The sequence below is a fragment of the Poecile atricapillus genome, chromosome 5 (genome assembly GCF_030490865.1).
Source record: "Poecile atricapillus isolate bPoeAtr1 chromosome 5, bPoeAtr1.hap1, whole genome shotgun sequence".
Lineage (NCBI taxonomy): Eukaryota > Metazoa > Chordata > Aves > Passeriformes > Paridae > Poecile > Poecile atricapillus.
In genome coordinates, this window is record NC_081253.1 from 35,126,478 (window position 1) to 35,152,738 (window position 26,261).

The window sequence follows — 26,261 nt, forward strand, 5'->3', positions numbered from 1 at the left end:
TTAAACCTTTCATGAAGAACTGTTGGGTGGTTTTGTTTGTTTTTAATAAAGAGAATGAGGTGAACATTTCCACAGATGAGTGTTTCATGGTTTGAACACTTTTCTCAGTTTAGTCCTTCTGAATGAACATTATTTCTTTGAGTTAATTTCTAAATGAACCAAGAAATTACAAATAAATCTCCTATCTAAACACTGTTTAGATAAATCTCATACTCAAATGTTATCTAAAAGCTCATATCAAACTCATAATTACCTATTGTGACAAGGGTATTACACCCAGCTTGATCTAATGGATTTGTTATCTTGATTCTGGACTTGCAAAGTAAGTTTGTTCATGTCAGGTGTTCATGTACAGCCAGGCATTCAAAATCCAGAAAGAAAACCAGAAGAGCAGAGTTTGAGAAACATGACTGGTTTTGGCTGTGTGTTTTCTCCAGAAGTACTTGCAATATGGCTTGGTAAGTTTGGGAGTTTTATTTTATTGCTGCTGAAATGGTAATTAAAAAAAAAAAAAAGGTATAGGAAGATTCAGCTGCTGTGTTACATAGTTAAAGGTTGAACTTAATTATTGCAATGCAAAGAAGAAAAGAAGAAAATTAATTATGATTGTCTTCATCCCGTCTTGTCTTACCCTGGTATTCCTGTATCTATGTGGATACACAATAGGGAGGATTTACAGCAAAATTTTACTATTGATTCCCAAATCTTGGGCTTTTATCCTTTGAAAGTAGGAACAAAAAAATAATTTGAATTTAGAAAACTTGTTTAACTACCTTTGCAGCAGGATTACTGCTTGCAGATCCATAGCTCCAAGGACCAGGCTGCTTTTCCACAATAGCAGATTTCATTCTAACAAAGGAATGTTTTCCCTCTTGGGAGTTTTTTAGGTAGCTCCAGTCCAAGGCAGGCAATTAATGCCTGCGTTCAGGGGGAGCTGAGAGCTTGATAGGCTCCACAGCATAATGCCAGGGTGTTTCTAACCATTGATTCTACTGTTAATTTCTGGATTTCAGACTGGAAAATTATATGTGTGTATGCATGTGTGAATAATAATTTAAAAACCCCAAAACATCAATGATGCAGAACACTTTTTATTTTGTGTTCTTTGAATGTTGCTGTTATCTGTGTATTTCCTGCAGAGGAAGAATGTGTGGTTATTAATGTAATTGGACAATAGCTCAAGGAGGGAATGGAACTCAGATTTCCTCCATTAATATTTCCATCAAGACTCAGTTGACAATAATAATGTGTTTTCCATGATTTATACTGCTGGAGTGTCCCATGCAATGAGACTGGATAGACCCCATGGGTTAGAGGTGGGGGAAATGGGCCTTTTTCCAGTTTCAGGGTTCTGTTCTGGTGTTTTGTTGCTGTTCCTGCTCTCAGTTTGTGATTGTTCCCTCTGTAAAGGGTGATGGTCAGTGAGACCTTCAGGCTACAGCAAAGGACCATAATTTTCCCTTAACTAAGAACTGTCCTAACGTCAATCTCCTTCTTTCTACCTGCTCTTTTCCTTGTGATAAAAGTCCCAAATATTTGTTCTTGCTCAACTTGAATCCCAAAGAAATTCATTGAAATGGCAGATGCACCCAAGTGGTTGTGGGCACCCTGTTCATTTCCACACTGCATGAAGCACTGGTGGTGCTACAGTGGATTATTTTATAATTAAAGCCTGAAAAGCAGAATGCATGTGCAAAAGGGATTTAATCAATTTACTGCTGAGCTCTTGGTGCTGAAAGCTCGGTGTTAGCTTGAATTCTGGTCCACAGAATATCTATTACTATTTGTTTTTTTCCTGAGCCACAGTTAAGTAGTAGCTTTCTAGATTTGTTTTTATGTTTGCAAAACTCAGATTTCCCATTGTTGGTAAAGAAAACCCGAGCTGTGCACTGAATAAAAATAAAGTGGCATTTTGGAAATTAAGTTCTGATAGTACTGAGAAACACTTTTCAGAACCATTACCTTTGACTCACTTTTATTATCATTATTACTACTTTTATTAAAATCCTTTTCAGAGGGCTTATACTGAATTGACTTATGGAGGGAAAGCTGAAAATTAACATCCATTTTGTGCGGAATCCATGTGGTTTTCTTTTTTCCACTGGTTTGTGGAATGCTTTTTCTGTGTTTGTGGAAAGGTTAGTGTGTGTGTATTGGTATCTGAGAGTGTCTGAGGGTAAATAGTACACCCTGCTGAGCAGCAGTTATTTTACAAGGGCTACTTTTTACATGCAAAACATGCACCCACACTTGGTTTGTTACCATGGGCTGGGTGCAATCGATATCGCTGCTGGGCCACAAGATATAGCTCATGTCCTTGACACTTTTTCTCACTAGACTGCTTATGTTATCTTTGTCTCCTATCCTGTTACCTTTATCAAATTAATTTGCCTGTCAGTCTTAGGGAATTTTGTGTAATCGCATTTCTATTCCAGCAGTGAATTTGTAATTAAAAAGTAATTGTTTACATTTTCCTTGTATCAACATTTATTGGTTCATGTTTTATTACTTAGAAATAACAGAATTACAGAATCTGCTGGGCTGGAAGGGATCCACTGGGATCATCAATCCAGCTCCTGGCCCTGCACAGACACCCCAGCAATCCCACCCTGTCCCTGGGAGTGTTGTCCATACATTCCTTGGGCTCTGTAAGGTTTGGTGCTGTTCCCATTCCCTGGGGAACCTGGTGAGTGCCCCGGCATCCTCTGGGGGAAGAACCTTTCCCTGTTATCCAGCCTATATCTAATATTGAACTTAGAAATATGCAGGGGTTTTGGAGTGGGTTTTTTAGCACTCTTTCCCCTCATAACTGTTGAAAACTATGGAGGACTCAGGAACTGTGCTCTGGCAACCTTTTTATGCTTAAAGTGGATGGTGTGCTCTTTAAATACAGAGCTTTTAATGGTTCAGAGCCTTTTTCTCTTGTTGCCTTGCAATCCTTTTATAGGAATAATACCAATTTCCTAGTATGATCACAATAGCCATGTGGCCTTGGAGCAGAAACTACTTCAGCATCAGAGAGGTAAATGCAAAACACAATGAGATACAAAATGGCACTTGCCAAAATTGCCTGCTCCCTTCTTTGGGCGACATTTTTTTAAACAAAAGGAATTCTGTGCAGCACTAAATGCTGGGCTTTATCAGAGATTTGTATTCTAATGCCATATAAGCAAGACTGGAAAGAGCCTCCTTGGTCTCCAAGTCCCAGCAAAAGATCACATACAGGAGAAGGTCATTTATTTCCAAACTTTTCAAGCAGCTTCTTATAGTAATGAGATTTTTTTCATCCCCACTACTTGGAGTTGAGTAAGTTTCTCTATCTCACTGTTCAAGAACTGTCTTCTAATTTTCCACTGGAATTTATCTGCAGATAATGAATCCCCATATGTTCCAGCGTCAACACTGCTCTTCAGCCTCAATAGCTCCTTCCCCTCTTTGCTCTTAACCCCTGAGATGTTTACAACAACAATGTAATCCCCTTCAACTGCTGCTTTGTTGGACTGAGTTCTCCTAAGTGGTTCAGAGATATAATATGAACCACAGAGCATTATCGAGGAGTGTCCCTCCAGAATTACTTTGTGGTCAAACCTCATTAACTGCTTTCTGAAAGGGCTTGTTGCAAACAGTGACAATATGCTGCTAGACATGCTGGTGATAAAATGTAGGAGGTTTTGTCAGTGAAAAAGAAAATTCAAATTTCTTATATCAGAGTAGGAGTGATTTCTTTTTTTCATCAGGAAAATAAAAATGGGATTAAGCTGATGATATAAACTCCAAAAACATGGCAGATGTATGATTAACCTATGTTACCCCTGCTCCTGAGATTGAGTTAGGACCAGGATGAATTGTGGAATTTCAAACCTTGTGTTTGAGTTTTTTCAGCTCTCCAGAAAAATGCAACAAACTGTCTTTCAATTGCAGTATTAATAATATGCTTTCTTAGAGGGAAATTTTGTTCTTCAGCATATGATTACACTGCTCCAAGCTGGGCTTCACTTTTAACAGGAAGTATTTTTTAATCCATGAAGCCAGTGGTTTCTGTGAAAACAGAGAAGGGCATCTCTTTTCAATACTCCTGTCTTAGCATCCTGAAGATTTCAGGTTTTTTAGGAGATACTGTGCTTGGATGGCTCCTGTACTGAGAGAACAAGCCAAATATCAGTGATGACATCTGACATATGTTACTGCACTATGTAGGTCACTTATGGCTTAATGTGGGAAATGACAAAAGATAATTAATTTTGATTTCATGCCTGTGATTCCTTAAGGAAGCCTTTAATGGTGAGTGAGGAATATCAAGAGACATGTACTGACTCACTGCCTGAGAGCAAGAGCTAAGTGTTATGGAAGGAGTGATTCCCCTTCTAATTCCAGCCTTCCAGCCAGGGAGATGGATTTTCTTGGAGATATTTGAATGCACCTTTCCTGCTGGCTAGTATGTGAAGTAAGCAATAGTGCAAAATGTGTTCTAGCAACCAGGAGCTGGCCTTTTAGCACACAGTGTGTCTTGATTTTCACACAGCCATAAAATCAAGGTCTTCCCATTGACACCAAGGCTACAGAATAAGTTACACTGCTGTAACTTATGTAAATGCTCTCTTTTTGTTTCATTCCTAGGGTCTCCGTGTTTACACATTCCAGGGTCACGTGCATTCCTGCAATCACGCTACATTCAACAAGAAGGTAAGTTCTGCATGTGAATTTCCTTTTTTTCTTCCCTTTAACCATCATGTTCCTTGCTCTGGCCCATACTGTCCTGCTCCTTGGTGACACAGAGAGCTCTGGGGCTGGATTCAGAATCAGTGGTGGTTCAGAGAGGCTCCACCTGCCAGCCAGACCAGAGCCCCGGTGCCTGTTACAATAGAGCTGCCCCCTCCTTGCTGCTCCCTCCTTCCTCCTTTGATCATTGTATGATGTCTGAACCATTCTCTTCTGTTGAGATCATTGATTACTTTATTTAAATGTAATTTTTGGTTAGTTTTTTTCCCCTGGCTGGTTAATTTATAGTTGTTATCTGAAAGGACATTTTGACCGGGATTGGTGACAGACTGCTGTCTGAATGGTAACTTTGGAAGGGGAGGAATTTCTCCTAAATGGCTCTTAGAGGCCATATGAAATAATCTGAAATGACCCAAACATTTGTGATGTATGATTCCTGCAGCTCTCCTGGCCACACTGCTCTTTAAAACACGTGTGGAAATGCTGAGGCATGTGCTGGTTTCTGCTGCCACTAGCAGCTTTTTCACTCAGAGACCATCTTTCCCGAAAAATAACTCTGTGGTGTTCCTGCTCCCTGTGCTCCCACTGACACCTTCATTACACACAGAACAAGGTACTAATTTTTCCTGCAGGAGATCCTGAATATTCTCCTCTTGCTCAGCATCAGCTGCTGCTTTGCCAACTGCTCTGCCAGCCCTTTGTGTTTGTAGGGCAAACCCCAGGGGCTGGCACAGCAGAAGGTATGGGATAAGCTCATGTCAGGGAGGGGAATTGGAATTCCCAAGGCATCTTAATTCTTTCTTGGCCATGTGCATCTGTCTGTATTTGACAGGCACAACCTGCCTCTCAGTGCCCTGAGACACTGTGGTGGGGAGTATTTAACAGGAGCCAGCATGGCAAGGGAAATACTGCAGAGATACCACAGCACTGTCTTTAATGTGGGTATTAATTTACAAAGGGCCTCGTGTGACCTGTAATGATTAGCAGGAAGCTGAAGGACCACGTGCTGCTAACCTTCCAGATAAGCATGTAGTTTTGGTAAGGAATATTCCATTAACTCTAGACTAAAATCAATGGTTGATATTCTCAGTGATTGAATTAGTGAAAATGGAAATGTTTGGTGCAGCACTGGTCAAAGAGAGTGAGGAACATAACTTCAGAGGCTGTGATTTCAGTTCTATAAGGTAACTCTGCTACTGAAAAATTAAGTAGTGGCCCTGAGTTATACAAGTAACAGTTGTCCCACTGGCTTGCCAGCAAAGCAAGTGATATATTTCAGCCAAATATAGCATTTGAGAACCATTTTCTTACCCTCTAGTGCTTGCTCACCAAAAAATTAAGCTATTCCACCCTAAGCAAGCTGATTAAGGTGTTTTGAGTGTCAATATTTTTGTTAAAATATACATCTTTTATGAGGAAAAATATTTTTATAGAAACAGTTATATTTTCAACAATACTTTCATGGAAAAGATTTTGGACATTGATCATGGACTGTTTGGACAAAGTGCAACATTACTTCCAGGGTGTCCAACCTAATTCTTATACCTGGCCTAGGAAGTCTACAATGACAAAACTGAAGGCTGATTGCTGAAAAAAACCCTACTTAGATTTTTTAAAATTATTTATTTGTTTGTTTATTTATTTTCTTATATCCTAAAGTCACGGGTCTGCACATCCCATTGCCAGAAGTGTTGCCTACATGGTCACACTCTGTGGGTTCAGAGCTGTGATGGTGGGAGATCCCAGGGGATTCACTCCTTTTTCTGCTGGGACACAGGTCAGTTTGAGTGGGCTCCTTCATCACTTCAGTGGGCTTGTGGCAATCCTGTCTCAGGCTGCTTGGTGCCAAAAGGAGCTCAGAAAAAATATGAAATTCTAATTATAAAAGAACAAGGGACAAATTTTCTAGTAAGATCAGAAAGCCATCCAGGCAATGTGTCCAAATATTAAGGGCTATTTTTGGTGAAGAGTATTGTGTGAAGAAGAAGCTAAAAAAGAATTATGCATTTATACAAATTGAATAAATCCTCATTAAGCTCTGTGAAACTGATTCAATCTGAGTTATTTACTACACCATGCCTCTGAAACTGTAGTTAATAGGGGTTTTTTTTGTTAAGTGGGCAAGGTTTGCAGCCAGAACTCTTATTAGAACAGAGATCCCCTAATTAGCCTGCTCTCTATGGAACAGAACTGCCAGCTTGGCACCTGGAATGTGCCCATTTGTTGAGTCCTGCCTTGCTGGGAAACAGGAGTCACAGTGCCCTGGAGGAACCTCTGCACTTGTGGTTGTGTCAGGACTTAACAGATAACACTTCCAGCAGCATTTAAATCTTGCCATTTTCCAAGTTAGGTCTCTGCCAGTGGAATGCTTGAGAAAAATTTGAGCAAAACTCACATAGCTGCTTTAGAATTGAGGACATAGAAAAATGCATCTTTCCTCCTAAAAGTTACTGCTGCCATCCCTTTTACTCCCATGTTTCCATAACACAATAATCTCGTAGAGAAAAATGTTTCAGGTATTTATTTTGCACTGGGGTATGGCCCAAACAGTATTTCATGCAAGCTCTGTACCTCCTTTGCAATGGTAAATCACCTATGCTAATGAAGTATAAAGACTACAGATGCTTGGGTGAGTCATGAATTTAATGTAGAACGAGGTTTGCTCCCTTATGTGTGTGTGTATATGTGTTTGTGTCCAAATAAAAGTATGCCAAGTGTCTGCCATGCTGTGTTTGTGTCATACCTGAAGGTTTAGGAATCGTTACACTGGTTTCCAAGTTTCCCTAAAACAAAAAAAAACACAAAAACCCCAAAACAAACAAAAATCTTTTTAGAATTACTGGTTATATTAGGAAAACCTAAAAGACTATGAAAAATATGCTTGAGAACAACTGCCCAATTTTACCTCCCCAGGCCAAAATGCAAGCAGCATCTAGGTCATTCCTCCATTGATTTACTGAAGGGCAAATAATGTCAGACAGTTTTTAAACAAAAACAAAATTTCAATTTTGTTTATCTCCTCAGCAGTCCAGTTGGATGTCAGCTACCATTTAGCTGGGCCAATAATATTGATATTTGATGTCAGTTCTTATTCATTACTGAACCCAAATGTTGCAAAAGTCAGATCTCTCAGATGTTTCTGTGGATAGCCAGATAAAGCCAGGGATGTCTGACTGCATCTAACAGACACAAACAAGAAAAGAACAGAATACAAAATCGAAAACCTATCTGCTCTTATTGTTATTTATGTATTCAAAGTGTTCACCTCTTTGCATAAACTCAAAGCCAGTTGCTTACAAAGGTTACCCAGTAATATCAAACATGTTCAATTATACATGCAAAAGGGCTAATAGGTTCTTCCTCTAGTTTATTTCTGTCTCCATGCATAAGAAATATAATTACAGAACTGAATTACATTTTAAGTACGGATTTATTATCATTAGTCAACCATTTTGAGGCCATCAAACACTGTTAGAAGTGTAAAAAATTCCATTCCATCTCTCTGCCATGTCAAGGAACAGAATCTGTGTCAAAATACCCCCATTTCATTTGCTGGCAAACAGCTCTTTCTGATATTAGGGAATCACTTTGAAAATTGTTCTGGAATTCACTTCTACATCAGCTCCCTGACATAGTCATGTTATTCCCAAATTTTGGAAGCAAGTTTCCTGGAGTGCCCCTTTCCTTGGCCATCCTCCCTGTGTTACTCACAGACCCTGTGGTTAGCACTGGGCCTGCTCTACACATTATGTGCAAACCAGGTAACACATTCTGAGGCCATTCGAGTAGAATTGGGTAGGTCCATTTTTATTTTGATCAGTTTGAATGTTTTTGCTCTCCAGCTCTGATACTCTTAATGTAGAAGTCTAGATAAATATGTCTAGCAGATATCAAGCCTAGAAGCAAAAATATTCCTCTGGATCTTCCTGTGTGGAAGCTGCAATATGTAGGGACTTATTTAACTGTTAAAGGTCAAGGAAATTCAAGATGCACTGTTTTGGAAGAGAGTGGCTCTCCTGAGTTGCTGTATCCCTGTGTCCTTGAGAAAAGAGACAGTCTCACAGCCAAGGCCCTTCAGTGGGATTAAAAAAACCCACAAATTCAGGACTAATTTTTAAATGTCACACCTTGTTTGTGTCATTCAGTTTCCCATCACCATTTCACATTTCTCATCAGAGATCATTTGCAAAGAAAAACTCAGTAATAGGTGTCACACTCCTTGATAATGCAAGGGCAGAGAAAAGCCACATGCAGCAGATGATGGGCACTGAGAAACCATCAGTATCAGTAAATGCACTGGCTGCTGCTGGAGTTTGCCTCTGCACTCCTAAATCAGACAAAAGGCAGTTCCTTCACTCTGATTGTTTCCTCTGTTATTTTTGGATCAAAATTCCAGTTATAATTTCTTTGGGGAAAAAAAATCAGTAAAAAATCTCTTAGTCTAGAAGTTTGTTTAATCAAGGCAAAAGTTGACTTTAAAAACTTGACATTACCTGTTTTTCCTATTCTCTCTAGCATAAATAAATACACTATATGTGAATGTATATTCTGTTTGAAGATTCTAAACCAAATTCACTCAAGTCTACCAACTCTAAAAATAATCACAGCTCAAGAAAATCTGCCTTCTTTTGTTTCAAGTCTTTGCATTATGAGATGTGAGATGAGCTCATTCTGCCACGGGACCTCTCTCCTCCAGCCTCAAGGTTTGCATCCCACTTTGGTTTGGACAGCACTCTGAGGCACAGGGTGGGATTTGGGGCTGTCCTGTGTAGGCCAGGGGTTGGAATTTAATGAGCCTTGTGGGTCCCTTCTAGCCAGGATATTCTGTGATTCTCTGATTTACCACAGAGTTGACTTTTTAGTTCTGTTTTTTACAATCCCTTCTGGTGCTCTTTGTTGTTACAGTGCAGGGATTCTCAGTAAACCCCAAACTATCTTGTAAAATTCGCCCAAACAAACATGGGGAAGCTTAGATTTTAGAAGACCTTATTTTGCTCTTCATCATGGCTGGCTCTAGGAGAGTGTTTCAAACCCATCAAGAAATTCAGTACCTGAAGGGAGTCCACAGGAAAGATGGAGAGAGACAAGGGCCTGGAGTGACAGGACGAGGGGGAATGGCTTCAAAAGTACTCAAAAGAGAGTAGGGTTAGACTGGATATTGGGAAGAAATCCACACGATGATGGTGTAGATGAGGAATTTGGGCAGGAAGCAAGGCAAATGTCTGCCATCACTGTCTCATTCTGTCTCATTCATTTGTTTTGAACCAGCAGTTAATTAAATATTTAAATATTTACATTTTCTAATTGAAGCTTTTAATCAGATTTTGCTCTCTTTTAAATATTTGCACATGATGAAGCTTCTTCTCAACTCTTCATGATAAAAATTTGGGGTAATGCACTGACATTTGGATTCAGACAGCTCTGTAAAGCCCAAGAAGAAAAAATGTGGCATCATTTTCAGATGGCTTTGACATAACTTGGGTTTGAATTACTTTAAAGACTTTTAGAAATTCTTAAAAGAATTGTGTATTCTAGGTCAGATTGGCCCTTGAAAGATCCTCAGCATAAACCAATAATAATTGACTATACAGTATTTTCTTTTATGTTTTCAGACTTTATATTTACAAATATAAACATATTGTTATGTCCGTTTCCTGCTAACTAAATGAAACAGAGATTATCTCCTTTAATGTGATTTTGTTTGCTTATTTCTGTATTCTGCAGTGAATGTGACCCTCTGTGTATACAGTACATGAAGAAAACGCTGTTTAGCATGCAGAACTGCAAACACTGTGGAAAACTTTGCCCTTCTTTCTTAGAGGAGAAGAATTAATTTGTGTATCCTAAGGAATAAGGATTTTTTCTAAATTGCATTTCCTGGCCCAGCACACCAGCCTTTCCTGTGGCAGATGTACACCATGGGTCCAGGCCCCTGCATAAATAATTTTTTACCAGCTGTTTCTTAAACATGTCTTTTTACAAAACTAACAAAAGCAGAATGCAGAGATCCACCTGGATTTTTTAAAATTCAACTTCCCATGTGCTGTACAGCCCAGCCTGTCTCTCTTTGTGGCACTTCACGGGGAATTATGTTCTAAACCACATGAGAAAGCAGCACAGCATCCCCACCTTCTACCCTGTGACTCTCTCATGTGACAGTCACGTTTTTGACAAATAGTGGAACTTTTACCTGCTCTGCTGTTGCTGTCACTGCTTGGACTGGGAACTACTGAGTTGTGAGGCCAAGAGCTCCAGGCATCGCTGCTCACGCTGGGTCTGCTCCCTGCCAGCTCTTCCAGTGCTCCCAGTTTGTTCTGGGCAGGCATTGGTGGGGGTTCACATTGCAGTAGCCTGGACACCTTTTAAAATAGGTGCTGTTGGATTTGCATTGCTTACCAATGGATGAGGAACTTCCAACAATGTGCAAAGCTGTCTCTTCAAAAGGGTTTAAATGAAACATGGGGTAGAGAAATGGGATTGGCTTAGACCAGTGGTTTATACTTGGTTAAGAGGACTCTTGAACATTTACCATTTATCAAATGGCCGAAGGGAAGCAGGGTGGCTAGAACAGTGCTGTATCTGTGGTGCAAAGGATGTGGCTTTGTAAAATACCGAGCTGGATTTAAAATTAATTTATACAAGCATGAAAGTAGGACCAACTTTGGAAAGGCTTCTCTGTTATGAAAATGCAATTAATCTGTGGTTGAATAAATACCACTGCTAGAAGGTACTTGAATATCAGATTGATTTAATCTGAAAATAATTGAGAACTCACAGCTGAAGTCCATCAGGGGCAGGAATACATATCATTTTGGTGCTGGATTGGGTTTGCAGGGCAAGGTTTGCCATGTGGACAGACAGCGCCATTTGGGGCAGGCCATGGGTCAGTCACTGTCATTTGAGGCAGGCCATGGGTCAGTCACTGCCATTCAGGGCAGGCCATGGGTCAGTCACAGCTGTTTGGGGCAGGCCATGGGTCAGCCACCACCATTTCAGTGTGGCCCAGAGGCTAACTAAGGCTCAAGGGGACAGGGGATGGAGCAGTAGCCATTCCTGGTGGTTTTGAGCCAGTCAGTCATTTCTCTGGTCTCCTACAGAGGGCTGTGAGGTCTGCGAGGACTCTGAGGTCAGTGAGGGCTGTGAGGTCTGCGAGGACTCTGAGGTCAGTGAGGGCTGTGAGGTCTGTGGGGTCAGTGAGGGCTGTGGGGTCAGTGAGGGCTGTGGGGTCAGTGAGGGCTGTGAGGTCTGTGGGGCCTGTGGGGTCAGTGAGGGCTGTGGGGTCAGTGAGGGCTGTGGGGTCAGTGAGGGCTGTGAGGGCTGTGGGGTCAGTGAGGGCTGTGGGGTCTGTGAGGGCTGTGGGGTCAGTGAGGGCTGTGGGGTCAGTGAGGGCTGTGAGGTCTGTGGGGTCAGTGAGGGCTGTGGGGTCAGTGAGGGCTGTGAGGGCTGTGGGGTCAGTGAGGACTCTGAGGTCAGTGAGGGCTGTGAGGTCTGCGAGGACTCTGAGGTCAGTGAGGGCTGTGGGGTCAGTGAGGACTGTGGGGTCTGTGAGGACTGTGGGGTCTGTGAGGGCTGTGGGGTCTGTGGGGTCAGTGAGGGCTGTGGGGTCTGTGGGGTCAGTGAGGGCTGTGGGGTCAGTGAGGGCTGTGAGGGCTGTGCGGTCAGTGAGAGCTGTGGGGTCAGTGAGGGCTGTGAGGGCTGTGGGGTCAGTGAGGACTGTGGGGTCAGTGAGGGCTGTGAGGGCTGTGAGGGCTGTGGGGTCAGTGAGGGCTGTGGGGTCAGTGAGGGCTGTGGGGTCAGTGAGGGCTGTGAGGGCTGTGGGGTCAGTGAGAGCTGTGGGGTCAGTGAGGGCTGTGAGGGCTGTGGGGTCAGTGAGGACTGTGGGGTCAGTGAGGGCTGTGAGGGCTGTGAGGGCTGTGGGGTCAGTGAGAGCTGTGGGGTCAGTGAGGGCTGTGGGGTCTGTGAGGGCTGTGGGGTCAGTGCGGGCTGTGGGGTCAGTGCGGGCTGTGGGGTCAGTGAGGGCTGTGGGGTCTGTGAGGGCTGTGGGGTCTGTGGGGTCTCTGAGGTCTATGGGGTCTCTGAGGGCTGTGAGGGCTGTGAGAGCAATGGGGACCATGAGAGCTTTGAGGGCAGTGGGGATGCTGAAGTCAGTTAGGGTGTAATGGCCTGTCCTGCTCAGTGGGCTCAGGAAAGGGTGGTTTGATTTAATCTGTGCAGTCCATGGGAGAAACAACAAAATTCTCAGGTGGTTCAGTGACAAACTTTTGACTTGCAAACTTTAGAACATTAAGGTAGAATGAGGTACTTGGCAGAATTTAAAACAACATCCAAACTGAGTAAGGCACTTCAGGAACTTTAACTTACCCAGACACAACAAGGTACTTAAGAAGGCATTGACTGGAATTTTTCTGTCTGGTTTACAATTTATCTTAAGAAGGAGGAGAAAGTGAAAAAGCTCATCCTGTTTCCACCCCACTTCCCATCTGGTTGTTTTGAGCCTGTTAACCATTCCTCCAGTTTCCTACATAAATTAAATTATTTTTTCCCCCAGTGCTCGATGACAGCTCCCCAGTTTCTCCATAACAGTGCTTGCTGAGTGATATCTCCCTGTCTTTAATCCAACCCACAAAACTTGTGTTCTATTTCTCTCTGTCCTGTCTAGCTGAGGCAGGGAATCATAGAGTGGGATGGGGGACACCTGGGATCCAGCAGTGTCAGCCCACCATAGATATTTAACTGTTTTTTTGTAAAGTAGTTCTCAAAATAATGGGATGAGATTTGTTGAACTGATCATTTTTTACCTGAAATACATTGAAACTGTGAGATTCACACACTTAATGGAGTTCAGAATTGGGTAAGCTTCTGTGAATGCATTTCTAATACTGTTGGTTTTTCTTTATGCATTTAGCTCCCCTTACTAAACACCCAAAGACAAGATAAGGAGACAAATATTATGTTGGATTCAATGATCTTAGAGCTCTATTTCAACCTAAATGCTTCTATGATTTTACATGTTCCTTTGGTGGTTTCTCCTTAAAAAAAAAGCACATGTACTTTACTGACACTCATTTTCTTTCAGTGACTTAGATGTTCTGCATTTTATAATGAACAGTTTTGCATTTCAGCAATTCAATTGCCACTAATTCAATTTATGCATTTAAGAATGTATTATATCTGTTTTTACATTTTAACATTACTGCAGTGAATACTACCCAGTTTTTCACATTTGGAACTGAATGGCAATAAAATCCCTGGGCACAAATATGTAGGAATTTTTATGCTTGTTGCTCTCAGGAGTGTCTAATCAGGTAATGATGTCACCTAACTTTATTTTCTGAGTCATGGTATCTCTCAAAAATACAGAGAAAAGCTGGTAATGGCAATTATCATTCATCTCCTCTCACTGCACAGCTCTCAGAATTCAGACCCTTCTTTGATGGTTAGAAAGGGAAAAACAAATGTGATTATTTTAAACCTCTGTGCAAAAGCTATTGCTCCCTTTGCAGCAGTGTTACAAGTGCAATGTCAACTACTGCGAGCAGTAACTCTGCAGGGAGTGCAGTGGTTTCTCATGTAAATTTATGGACAGAGTTTCTGCAATCCTAGCATGTGTTGTGCTCCTCAAACACACCACCAGGCACTCCCTGCTACTTGATGTGACAAAGGGAAGAGAGATTCCCCCCTGTTTCATGCAGCAAGATGAAAGCCTGCAGAGTGCATGTACACAAACTAGAGACCCATGATCTGCGATGATTTTTGAAAGTCAGTAGAATTGGAAACTCTGCTCCAACTATAACAAAGTTCTACCATTCCCATGGATTACTTTTAGTGGAGCTCCTCCTTTGGAAGACACAGGGGGTGTTCTGAGTCCCCATATACTCTGAAAGCAACAATAGCCACCTTCTGGGGTCAACTTCTACGAGTTCTACTCAGTACAAAATCAGGAGTTGTTCACTGACAGCTGTTAAGAAAGCTGGAGGATTTTTCTGTAGGAAGCAACAGGGAAGCTTTGAGGTGATTGTTTTTGCATCAATATCTTGGGTTCTCCTCACCCCCACAAGAGCTGGTGTCTCACCAGTTTGTGGCTATTCAAAGCTGTAAAAAAATGTCACTGGGAGTGAGGGCCAGAGCCCAGTTTCATGAGCTCTGGGTTTTCACTTGCTTTGAAATAAAACTGGTCCACTGCAACTTCGATCACAATGCAGAACTCAAAACTGCAAAAGGACAAAGGTAGGAAAAAAGCAGATGGGAAAACACTGGCACTGCCTGTTGCTAACCCTTAATCACTGCTTTCCCCCACTCTGGATGCAGATAATTATTAAGCACAGACCACTGCACTTTGAAAGTGTAATCAGTGTAGTTCTGTACTTTTACCAGGCTAAGTAATTCCATGACTTTCTAAGAAGGTGCTATTTTCATTTGAAACTGCAATGATTTAAGCATGATGTTTCAAAAATGGGTGGTGATTGATTAGTCATTAGTCTAATAATGGACTACATCTGCATTTTTTCCTCCATCTTTATCATATTTTACATAATTCATTTGGCTTAATTTGGCATTACAATCTATTTCCTTGTAGCTACTTCGGCAGATTCACCCACCTCTGCCTGGATTCTCTTGGGCTCCTGCTGCCCTTGCTCACTGCTGCTCCATAGTGGGATGGGGTAGCACAGAGACAGGGCTCTGGATGCCTTGCATGTGTGTCTCATTATTTTTATGAAGTGTATTTAGTTTTTGCATTGCAACAAGGCCTGAGGTAATAACTCTCCTCAGGTTTCTGATGTGCTTCACGTTGTAAATGTGGGAGGTAATGACTCCTCTTAAAAACACTCACTTGAACATGTATGAAATGGGGGTAGAGTTAAGTGATTTAGGATGTGTCCCACGGGGAGCCTTAGAAATGCAGATTATTGGAGCCTCTCCATTTGAGGCAGCTGCTCCTCAGGTGGCTGCTTTGCCTACTGTCACTTTAATGGCCAGGAGTTCCCACCAGCTTTGTGTACACAGAACAAACTCCTTTTGCTGAATTCAGAGACTGGGAACAAGATTGGTAGGACCAATAAGAAACTCACCACCCCTTTGCCATGCCTGAGCTCAACCAGGTTCCCAGGAGTAATGGAAAGGGGTAGTAATTATCAAGCTTCTTTCTGGCTGGGAAGGGGCCTACCATGGATCTATTGCCACTGGGGTTGATGGAAATGTCAGAGTTAAAATACACCTCATACAGCTGCATCTGTCCTGAAATCAAAGGATTGCAAAGCAGTGAACTTGTCATAGTGAAAACTATTCAGTTACTCTTTCACCATTTCAAAAATACGTGCAAAAGGTGATGAAACAACTACTGACCTGCCTTCAACTGTAAATAGGATGCTCCTGGGAGGAGTCTGCACTCCAAATTAGATAAAGCAGCTTGATGCAGTTCATGTATTATTGATCATTCAGCAATAAATCCAGAGGTGTGTTTATAAGCAAGAGACGTAATTATGCAGATTTTTATCCTTCCCATAAGCGTGAAACAGCAGTTTTCAGGGATTTTTTACCTAAAGTGTACCTGGTGATTAGTCCCACTGCTAATCATTAATATTCAGAAGAAAAAAAATGCATTTTTTAAGAAAGGGGAAGAAGGAAATAGATTTTAAAAACTTCCTGAAAACTAAACAAGTCTTTTAATTCCTGATGTAACAATTATTTGGTTTGCTTGCAAGTGTCAGTTGAGATTGGGATTGTGATATATATGGAGCTGAGCTTGTCCATTTTAATGGGAGGTATTCTGGAATATAAAGATGTTCATTAAGTTGGCAGGAAGGCAAAGAGTGGAGGGTGGAACAGTGGAGGCAATTAAAGGACTTGCAAAGTCCTTTTAGTGGAGCCTGGAACAGAGCCAGTCTTTGAATGGAAACTAATTGAATCCTTGTATAAATTCTTTAATTACTCCAGCGTGCACACACGAAACAGTACCAGCTTGATCCTATAGACTAGGCAGCGAGTCTGACCAGTGTTACAGAATCATTCTACATGCTCTCTCATTAAAGGAGCTAATGGAACTGGGCTGAGCAGCAGCAAATGTAGTGTACATGGAAATCAGAACAAGGGGAATCTGCTTTTGCACCTCTTCTCATTGGAACTCATCGTCTCCTCCTTTTACATGTAGAAAATCAGTCAAGCCCTGATGGTCCACCATGCTGTTCAGTAAAATACAGCATCCAAAACACATCATAAAAAAAACTTCAGTGTGGCAAGAAACAAGAAAACCATGAGGTAGGCAGGGGGTGCTTCCATGAATGACTAAAATAATAACTGTAGCAAGGATGAAAAAGCCAAAAGCTCACAGGAGAATTCAAAGTGATTCCGCCTTAAAAGCTTCTGAAAATGGCCCATGGCCAGATGGAAATTAGTTCATTTAACATATGACTTATCCTTTTCTTTTTTATTTGAATGGTGTGTAGTTCCAAATACTCTTTCAGCTTGGTTACATTGCTGGTTTATTTCTTCCTATTGAAAAGTTGTTATCCCCCATCTCCAGCTCACTTGATTTGGATAAGGCGTGGAATAGAGCAAAGAAGTGGTGAAGTGTAATATCCAGCTCACTAACAAAAACATTCTGTGATGTTCTCAGTGTAGCAGCTACCTCAAGATGGGTGATAATTAATGCATTTTGTAATAAGTCTGTGGGCAGAATGTGTCAAGGCTGATCAAATACCTGTTTGTGTGTGTTGACATATTGCCACCAGAAATCTGTTTTCTTACTTCTGTTTCCTGATGAGGTGTGCTGTCTAATCACAGAAATCAGGCCAAATACACAGCTGGCTGTTACATTTTAAACACACTTTGTTGATACAAGGCCTCTGGGAAGAAATTGTTTAAATGCCTTCAGGTTTGTGACAGCAAAGACAGTGCCACTAAGACAGTGTGTGAATGCTGTGGAGCAGGACCATCTTCTCTAGGTCACCCGGCACACAGGGATGGTGCTCCCAGGGCAGGTTTCTCCAGCGCTGCTGCTGTTCAAGGATCAGGGGGTTCATCCTTTCTGGTGTGGCCACAGATCCCAGAATCAAGGAATAGTCTGAGTTGGAAGGGACCCCCAAGGATCACTGAGTCCAGCTCTTCAATGAGTAGCCCATGCAGGGATTGAACCCAACTGAGCCCAGAACGAGTGAGGGTGGTGCAGTGGATCTGGCACCTATAAACAGCTGGATTGTGTAAATTCCTGCCAGACAGGAGGTTTGTTTACCTTAAGGGTCTGTAGTAGCAATGGGGAGAAATAAGCATGGCAGAGACTGTGAGAAGGTGGGGAATGGGTCTTCCCTTGTGGTGTGCCAGCTACAGTAGCAAAATTAGTTATAGAAGGCAAAACCTGTAATACAAGTAAATTAGAGTGTTTTCCTCATAATTAGGCCATGAATAACGATCCCCATGTTGGGGCCAGTGAGGTCAAAGTCAGCTCTACATCTGCAGTCACTTTGCAGCAGAGACTGACTCTAATCAAGGTTTGCATAATATCAGTTCCAGGGACACATTCCCGGTGCTGTTACAGCTATCAGCTGGGCTGTGCTGTTATTTACAAGAGAAATGTCATATTGGAAATCCATGGGTGCAACTGTAGGTGACACAAGGAGGAGTCACAGAGCACCCACTGGGGCATCTTCTGTAACTACCCTGAGTGGATTATGTGCAGTCTCACCCAGCTGGGCTTTCCATTGATCTGGGTCATAATTGCTGAGTTTCCAAAGCTGTAATTAAGCAGCATTTATTGAACGCATTTATTAAACACATACAAAACAAGTGTGAAGGCACACCAAACCAAAACCACACTCACACACACACTCTCCCCCAAAGTAATTTTTTGTTAAAATGTCACTCTGGATAGAAAAAAAATCCAGAGTAAAATGCAATCATATGTCAAAGTCATATTAAAGGACATGAAATAACCAGTGTAAAGGATACTGGTGATTTCCTAAGTGGGCCATTGATAGAGATGGGTGCAATCTTTGCAGAAGAAGGTGAAAAGAGACAGGCTGGTGTTAAGAGCTGGTCCAGAAGCCAGGTATTTATGCTGAGGGATCTTTGTACACACATAATCATTTCCTCTTCCCTTTACTGGAGTGATGGGTGATGACCTAAGGGAAGGAGACATCCCACCCTGCAGTTACTCATGTGTGCCAGCTCCACCAACACCTCTGCTCAGCTGAGATGTGCATCCCAAGCCCCTCTGAAAGTCAGATTATTCCAAAATTGGTGATCAGTTTGGAAGGAGGTGCTTTTCAAATATCAGCAATGGGTACATGCCGAATTAATCCAGACTCAATGCTATCGGGAAAGAGTGGGGACAAGAGAAGGAAGAGCTGATTTTTTATAGTCCAAGAAAATAGTGTCCAAGTGGGATGTGGATGTCACAGGAATTGAAATGCACCAGGGAAAAGCAAGAAGGGAGGAGTTTTGCTGCAAAAAAACAACTTTTATTTAATCTAAAAGACACAGGTTGCATGTGAACAAGTACTTTTATACTCCTATTATGCTCATGGGCTGCTTTAGATCAGCAGCAGGGGGTGGATGGGGGAATTGCTGCTAATGTGGAATTTAGCACTTGTAACACAGCAAATGTATGAAAATACTGCTTGTAAGAGGAAGGGACTGGATTTGATGACACTTCAAGTCTCATATCCTTGATGATGGGAGTTTATTTCCCCACAATAAAAATTTGCTTTCCTGAGATCCAGTCCAAGCCATACAGCAATTTGGAGTGCAGATGGGTGTTTTTGGAGTTTTCTGTTGTTTGTTTCCCCATCAGCCTGCTTGCCCTTATCCTTTGTACAGGCTGAACTTGTTGGAAGGATCCAGATGAAATGAAGGGGAATTCAGTGGGCATAGCTGGTGAGACAGTTCAACAGAGCCATGATGCTCATGGCCCTGTGTTGGGGGGGGTATAGTTATGGTTACTGACTTTTTTTTTGCAAAACAGCAGGTGCTGAGAACCTGTCTGCTGAATTCTTCAAGCAATGATTACTTTGTTTCTTGGTTTTAAGTCTGTATTAGTCCCTGTAAGAAGCCAAAATGGAGTTTTGATATTTAGATCTCCTCCAGATGGACCTAGAGATTTAATTATACTTACACCAGAGTAGTGTTTTGCAAGCCATTAGTTTCTAGTTGAGAAGCTGATGGATATTTTAAGATCTTAAATTCTCTATTTGCTAGAAAACACCACACATTTATTTCAGGTACTATTTATTTGGAAGATGTAAAAAATAAATTATTTTTTTTATAAATCATGGATGAAGTATCTGACTTGTGTTTCACCTGATTTTCAGTCCCATGCCATTGTGATTCCCCTTCCAAACAATATTCTTTAATATAATCCTGCACTTGCATAAGTTGGAAAAGACATTGATGACTGTGAGTGCACACCAGCTGAGATTCCATAGGGATTTGAATCTTTATTTAAAAAAAGTAAATGTTTCTACATGGGTAGCTGGGCAGTTCTTTCTGTTCTAGTGGGAGAAATTAGCTAAACAAAGTTATGTTTGGACATCCTTTGCTCTGCCTTCTTTGATTTTTACATTTATTTATATGCTACATATCAAAAGACTTTTTAGGGTAGGGGTTTGTTTTCTGTTTTTTGGGGGGGGTTGGGTTGTTTTGGGGTGTTTTTTGTTTGTTTGGGGTTTTTTGTTTGGTTTATTTTTTTTGTTTGGGGGGGTTGTTTGGTTTGGTTTGGTTTTGATTTTAGTTAATATTGAACAGAGGCATGGGAGACATGTTCCTGCTCTCTTCCCTTGCATAATCCCTGCATGCTTCCGGCCCACTGAAAGGAGGGAGGTTCTCACAGAATCACAGAATATTGGAGCTGGAAGGGACCCAGAAGGATCATCCAATGCAACCCTTAAGTGAGTGGGGAGTTGCCCCTTAGGGTGGCTGTGGAATACACAGCAGGGAAGGAGTGTCTGTTCTGCTCTCATCTTACTCTTCACATGGAAAACAGGAGCAGACAAATTTAAAATCAGGGCTAAAAGGCCAATCCTGTGGCTGTGTGAGAAGAAGAGAACCACAAGGCCTGTTCTTAGGGATCACTGGTGTCAGAATTCAAGATGACCTTTTATTTCCTTTGTATTTCCAGTTTCTTCTGAACTGGTCTCTTTAGAACTCATGTTGATTTTTGCTACTCAAGCCAATAAGTAAGAGCTGATAAGACACTGTGATAATCTCACATATAATAGCTTCTTTATTTATTTGTTTAAATACTGTTGCTGTGTGTGGCTGCCCAGCCCCGTGGCAGAGGCTTTGATGTTGGCAGAAGCACAGAAGCAATGCCTTGATTTTGTTTCCATCTTTGGCAGGGGGATATCATTGCTTCCTGTGACTCCTCGGGGGTGATGAAGCTCTGGGACATGCGGAAGTTGCTTCCTATGCTATCCATCGACGCAGGTCCCCATCCTGCCAACCAGGTCGCCTTTCATCACTCTGGTAGGGTTCTAAAACAACATTTTCCCCCCTAAGACAAGGTTTGTTTTGCAATCTTTCTAATCTCTCTCTAGTTCTGGAGCCAGATAACGTGTGTGAAGCAGCACATTAATTTTGAAGAAGAAATGCCTGATTGTGCCAATGATCAATACATTTGTTTTCTATGGGCTAAACTGCCAAATTGGACTGCTGCTCCATTTATAAAAAATGAAAAATGCACGGTAACAAAGAGTACAATTAATTGCAACAGTATTACATAAAATACAGGACTGATCAATGGGGATAAAAAGCTTAGTGAGATGACCTGTGTTCCAGTGGTGTTTATTCTTCATTATTGTTTGTTCTTTTATTTGCTAATTCTGGAGCTGCATTTCATAACCAGTCTTACAAAGTCCTCTTATAATTGCCTCAGAACTTCATCGTGCTGACAGAGCTGCTTACTAGGCACAAGGAATTGAATTAACCAGTTATTTTTCATCATCAACCACATATTACCATGTCAGCAATACTGTGAATGCACATTGCATTTTCATTTGAAGAGAGGCCATTCTAAAACGTTTTTGTTTTAAAACAGCCTTCAGTTCCAAAGCACAGACAAGAATTCATGTTGCAGCACAGAATTAGATCCTAGCTTAGGAAATAGCTTTACTCAAAGCTAGAGCAACATGTTATAATACATGATATCATGTTATAATACATGATATAGTTATATATTTACATATATACATGGATATAATGTATATTATGATGATATAATGTTCATAATGATCATTATATCATGATATAATGATATAGTCAATAAAATTGATATAATTGATATGATTGATATTATATCATGATATAATACAATAATATATAACATAATATATATAGGCCTATAGAAAAATAAGTATATATTTGCATTATATGTTCATAAACCATAGAATTTTGATAGAACATGAGAGATAATAAGGAATCATTAAAGAAAAATAAGATGATGGTGTTTTGTCATAATGACCCACATACTGTGGAATGCATATTATCATTATATTGAGTCACTTGGCAGAAAACTTTGACATCAAATTTCACATAATTTGTGTAATGATTTCATAGATCTCTCTGCTGTATCATTAAATAAGGTATTTGCATTTTCCAAGGGAGAAAAAATGCATTGACACTGTCAATTTTTGGGCAGTTTCCCAAAGACAAGTTTAACCACTATTGTATTTATGTGTGCCATTTGGAATAAGAGCTCATTTTTTTGTTCAGGAGGGTTTGAAGGAGTTTCACATCTTTGTTTATGGTGTATAACGTTGGGTCATTTGCAGTGGAACCACATCCCTGAAAAATGCACTTGCAATATTTCTGCCAGATGGGAACTTTCCATTAGAAAGGTTATCAGCTTCAGGTAATCTAAATGGGCATGTTTTTCCATCATTTGGACAAAATCCAATATTTTCTCTGCAGGAGTAACCACACAACAGAGATATCAAATTGGGGTGGTCGATCACAAAGAGGCAGAATGCAAAAGGATGGAATTCCAGCTGGCTGAAGATAGGCAAATACCTGGCTGAGACACTGCTGCAAGAGGGACAGAGTAGATAAAATATATCCTGTGTTTAACAGCCTGGTGAGAATGGGACATCTGCCTCAGTCAGGACCTCTGCCTGCTGAGCAGCTTGGGTTGATTTTCCTTATCAAAACATGGCTCAGTTTCCAGCTGTGTTTCTCAGTCTCTCTGGCTGATGTTACAACACCCAATGTAAAATACTTGACTGCATTAATAGTCACAGACACAAATTGTTCAGCTCTTACAGGTGGATTTAATTACTAGATTAGAGAGACATGGTTGAGCAGGTTTTTTTCTTCTGCCCAATAATTATTTAAATTAATAGTGATAGAAAACGTTTATGAAAAGTTTGGCGGTATCAGCAAATGAGATTGAGGTTGGAGATAGGAAGGCCCCAGCTAATGGAAGAATTTGTTTTGCTTTCCTTTGTACTGTTTTCAAGTAATATTCTTTGCAAATGTAGTGTAGACAAGTTGATCTTAGCTTTTGTTTTTAAGTGGTGTTACCCTTGTGGGTATTACATGCACCAGGTGGGAGGTGCTTCCCAAAGGAGGAGTTTGTGAGTTACCAGAGTTCTCCTGATGGCATTTTTGGGGATGGGCCTTGCTGGCTCCAGTGATCCAATTGCTGTTCCAGGCCTAAATTCCTGACCAGCACTATTAGTTAAATAGCAGCCCAAAGCCATCTCCTGCTTTATCAGAACCACACTCAGATCTTAGATAAATCAGTGACAAGAGTTGTGTATAAATCTTCCTGCTTTAGCTGCACTCTGCCTCAGCTTTTCTTTAGCTCAACTGAAAGGTGGACTTTTCCATACTTGTGAATGAGCAGAAAATAAGTACATTAGTAATTAGCACTGCACTTCATGGGGATTTTCTGCTTTGCCCTGTGCTTTCTGAAGCAAACTCATGGTCTTTCAGTGAAAGGTGGTGATGGAGTTTCTGGGACTCAGCCTGCTGGGGGTAATGCTCTTCAATATTTTGTTTAATATCAGAAATTTTTCTGATCTTACACACAAATAACATGTCCTTTGAATTCCACATGCTATAAATGGCTGACCAGAGTTACTGTGCAAGATAGACCACAGCATAACTGATTTTTAAACTAAATTCACTTCTACTTTTTTATGTGCAAGTTAACTGACATCTCCACCTGCATATATTCTTGTGTAGCATTCATGCATCCCTGGACCACCCTGTTATCACCACCTTTTGTGTTTCCAGTAACTGCTTAGAAAATGTAAATAAGATTAATCACAACCCAGTGTTGCATATGCAAGAGAAGGTGCAAAAGATCCCAGCTTGTGTGCTATGATGTATTTATTTATTATCACAGCACATTAAAACAAACAAACAAAACAAGCCCCACTTCACAGCAGCAATCCAAAATCAAGAGCAGTTACAGTAAGACTGAGGGCAAGCAAATAATATTTGGAAAAATGCACTGCTTTAGCTTGAGCTCTGGAGATAGAGTGAGGTGTTAACATTTAACCTGCTTCCATCCAGGCTGGGCTGTGTTGCTCTCAGCATGAACAAATAACCTTACCATGCTTCTGACCATCCCCAGGGGCTATAGGTGCATGTCTTATTCTGAGGAAAAGTAGATTAAAAGAATGTAAAACTGTAAGTGAATGTGAAAGTTGAGAAATGTCAGGATCAAGATTATCTTGTGATACAAGTTGTTTATTTTAGGAGACAACAATACTAGGGATGCAGGAGACACATTGACAGTGAACAGATGGTACTACTGTTAGCCATGGTGGGGTCAGGGCAACTGCTCAGTGCTACTCTCTAAAAGCAAGCTTCATTTGATTAATTACACATCACATGACATCACACAACACCATTACCACAAGACAAACATTGGTCCAATGGGTGGCAATTGTTTGCTGTTCCTCTGCAGTTGTTTTTGGTGTCAAATAGCAGAGACAAAGTTTTGTGTCTATATTACCCACCCTTACACTGAACACAGAGTTATTGACAGGATTTCTGGTATGTCATCGCTGGAGCATTTTCAATATTTGCACTTGACATTATTTGGGCTATTACTGATAATGTTAAAGTCCCAAGCAGTCCCCACAGGGATGGGGGCATGGAGATCAGAGCTCAGATGGTTAGAATTTCCACTGATATTGACACATGAGGTAAAGTTCCAAAATTACAGTTTTCACATCCCTAATCTGGTAACAATTTGTGTGCTCAGAACAGAACTGGAAGATGTAGTCCTTGCAAATCAATCTTGCAGTGAGGTTCCCTCTCAATTTTCTCTTTGATTTCCTCAGTTTTGGTTGGTGTATTGACTGCAAAGACAAGCTGGTGTTAAGGTGGCAGAGCCAGGTGTCTGTTTTTGCTCCTTCTTTTCTCTTTTCCTTCACATTTTTGATGAATTGAAACCCCTTAAGTGGCCCTTAGAAGATAATGCTTCATCTTGCTAGGGTGGAGAGTTATCTGAGATAGAAGAAGCTTTCCTTTTTTGGGAAGCCTACAGTGGATTTTGGAATTAGAGGCTGAATCAGCAGTGGATGCACCTGCAACTTGCACATCCCAGGAGGTGACTGTGGCCACCGTGTCCACGCATAAAGAGAACTGGAGCAGGACAAGATCTTTACCCTTTGTCCCTCTTGCAGTTTCTGGAACTTGCTTTTTGTATTTGTCTCCTTTTGATTACAGTTAAAATCACACTTGATGGGAAAAGAATCCTCTAGCACAGAATTTAGCAGTAATCTTTTTAAAGGCATCTGATTTTGTCCACATAGAGCAATTATGTGCTGACATTAATGTCTGTTTCTCCCTATGCCTCCCATTTCTGACTCAAAAGCTTTTTTTATTACAACACTTTATTGCTCTGTGTTCTTTAATCTCCAAGGCAGATTACTTGATAACATCAATTGATTCCTTAGGGTGCTTTTCCCCTTGTGGTTCAATGCCTGAGTTCCTGCCTCAATTCTGACTATGTATATGCTGTCACAGGCAATACAGCCTCAACTTGGGTAATTTTTACTTGATTGAAGTTCTTGACAATTAACACAACCTTCTGATCACTGATTCTGGATATTGAGAAAAAACAAAACATGTAGAATTAAACAATTGTTAAAGTGTTTTTTCTCCTCTTTCCCCAGTCTCAGCATGAACCAAACATCTCTCCTTCCCCCTTCCTGGCTTCTTCTTGCCTTGTTTTTGCTGTGGGCTGTGCTCCATCGCCCCAGTTCCTTTGGTGCAGCAACAGGGGATGCAGGAGGAGTATAATTATTTGGATTTGTCCTGGCATTTGCCTTTTCACTCAGACACCTCCTAGTTCTGGTTCCTACTCAGTTCAGACTTGCTGCAGTGCTGTAACTCCTCCTGACAGGGCAACAAGGTGACCAAGCCATGGTTTTGGAGCACATCTTTCAAATCTTTGAAACTTTTGCTCTTTATGTAGAGAATTGAGACTTATTTTGCTGCCTGCTTTGCTTCTCATTCAGGCTTTTCTCAAGTCCATTTATAATTATACACCACTTGTTCCTCTCATTGTTCCCATCAGGAATTGCTTCATGTCTGTC

General features: G+C 41.1%; 1 protein-coding gene across 1 annotated transcript in view; it reads left to right on the forward strand.

The window, feature by feature from the left end:
• The window catches only part of SPAG16 (sperm associated antigen 16), a 362,914-nt gene that overhangs the window by 239,308 nt on the left and 97,345 nt on the right, over nt 1-26,261 (forward strand). Inside the window, exons 14-15 of the mRNA XM_058839960.1 lie at nt 4,618-4,683; nt 21,048-21,174. Coding sequence (XP_058695943.1) covers nt 4,618-4,683; nt 21,048-21,174 — 193 coding nt within the window. The remainder of the gene's footprint in view (nt 1-4,617; nt 4,684-21,047; nt 21,175-26,261) is intronic.